General features: G+C 43.1%; 2 protein-coding genes across 2 annotated transcripts; both read left to right on the top strand.

Annotated features, from left to right (window-relative positions):
* Nucleotides 1-608: 608 nt before the first annotated feature.
* PPTG_20926 (hypothetical protein) lies at nucleotides 609-1,111 on the top strand (the record flags this gene model as incomplete). The annotated part of the gene is made up of 3 exons (XM_008894353.1): nucleotides 609-722; nucleotides 861-1,023; nucleotides 1,086-1,111. The coding sequence occupies 3 exons, from the start codon at nucleotides 609-611 to the stop codon at nucleotides 1,109-1,111; spliced, it is 303 nt and encodes a 100-aa protein (XP_008892601.1).
* Nucleotides 1,112-1,275: 164 nt separating this feature from the next.
* Nucleotides 1,276-1,539, top strand: PPTG_20927 (hypothetical protein; the record flags this gene model as incomplete). The annotated part of the gene is made up of 2 exons (XM_008894354.1): nucleotides 1,276-1,293; nucleotides 1,372-1,539. 2 exons carry the CDS (start codon nucleotides 1,276-1,278, stop codon nucleotides 1,537-1,539), a joined length of 186 nt encoding a protein of 61 aa, XP_008892602.1.
* Nucleotides 1,540-1,553: the final 14 nt, after the last annotated feature.

Genomic DNA, 1,553 nt, shown 5'->3' on the forward strand with positions numbered 1-1,553 from the left:
CCACACGGTTTTCCTCGCTGGTCCAGAAGAAATCCTAGTTTCTTTATCATCTATAGAAGGATATAGAATTTGACACAGGTTTTTCGTCGTAGACATCTCAAGTAGTGATTTGATATTTACCGTAAAGTCCGGATTCAGTAAGACAAATGTTCTCAATCAATATTAATTTCATAAAACGGCTCATATATGTACGAGTGGTAAAAAGTCTAACCTGTTCACCGCCATCCACTCACAGCCGAGTCCTCAATGCCAGCCGTCCCCACTTTTTGTTTGGTAATGTTTCGCCGGCCAAAAAACCACTAACAAAGCTAAACTCAAGGCTCTCGATCGCGGAGCGAAGATCGTGGTCGCTGCTGCAGCGGCCGTGGGCGTAAATCGATCAACGTGGCACCGCTGGAAGAAACAAGAAGCCACCGTCAAAATGGCTGTGCATAACACGCCTACCAATTTCTACACTTCCCGAACTACAAAATGTATGTTCGGAACCCCAACCTAGAGAAAAAGTATTTTTTTATTTTTATTAAATTTTATGACTATGCTGACCTTAGTACAATGCTTAGACTGCTTGGATCGTGGAAATGCGAAAAAAACGTTACTTGTGTGTATCAATGGCGTGCATGCTGATTATGCTTGCTCGTTACGATCCTGAGCGAGCTAAATCTCGCACTCGGCTCGGAAATCTAGCGTTTCTAAAGCGCTTTCTCAAGCGCAACCGCCTTACGGTTCGCCGAATTACTCACAAGGGCAGAAAGAAGCGCCCTGACATGGAGATAAAACAATAATTCTCTACTGTGCATATTGTTTCCTACCGAACTTATTTTAATTGCAAAGTTTAGCTTGTTGGCAATGTGTTTTCGCAGTCTATCCAGCACGTAATTGAAGAAGATGGCATTCTGGCATCCGAGCCTGGAGACGGCAAGCTCGCCGTCATAAATAATATGGACCAAACAGCCATTTACATCGATATGGCCAGCAAAACGACTATAGATTTCACTGGAAATCACACAATTGACGTGCCGCGAGGTACAAATACTGCTAGTTTTTTTTTTAATTTAGCATTAATCTATTTTTTTTTTTTTGAGTAGGGAGCGAAATCAAATTCAGAGCATAGGTTTTTCTTGCTGCGTCGGCCACAGGAGCCAAACTCGCTCCATTGATAGTTTTCACTGGGGTACCCGGAGGCCCAGTCTCTCAAGAAGTGTGGGATCCGGCCTTTGGATCTCCTCAGGCGGAGCATATCGTTCAAAAAAAGTATTTTTCAACGAACAAGTGATGATGCAATGGATTGAGCGGGTAAGTTTATAATGTTATTTTTTGTTTTTATTAAAAAAAATTGATGAACATTTTACCTTGTTTTGATAAGTTTGGCAGCCAAGCGTTGATGGATGCCGACTGCTCATTCTTGATAGTCTTAAAGTTCATAGAATGGCTTCGGTGGGAGCGGCACTGCGTAAATGCTGTACGCAGGTGCAGTTTGTGCCTGTAATGGGCTCACTGTGTGCCCACTACTTCGGCTTACACGTTAGCGCACGTGTATGAGGAAGCGTATTTTG

Source organism: Phytophthora parasitica (genome assembly GCF_000247585.1).
Source record: "Phytophthora parasitica INRA-310 unplaced genomic scaffold supercont2.2, whole genome shotgun sequence".
In the NCBI taxonomy this organism is placed as follows: domain Eukaryota; phylum Oomycota; class Peronosporomycetes; order Peronosporales; family Peronosporaceae; genus Phytophthora; species Phytophthora nicotianae.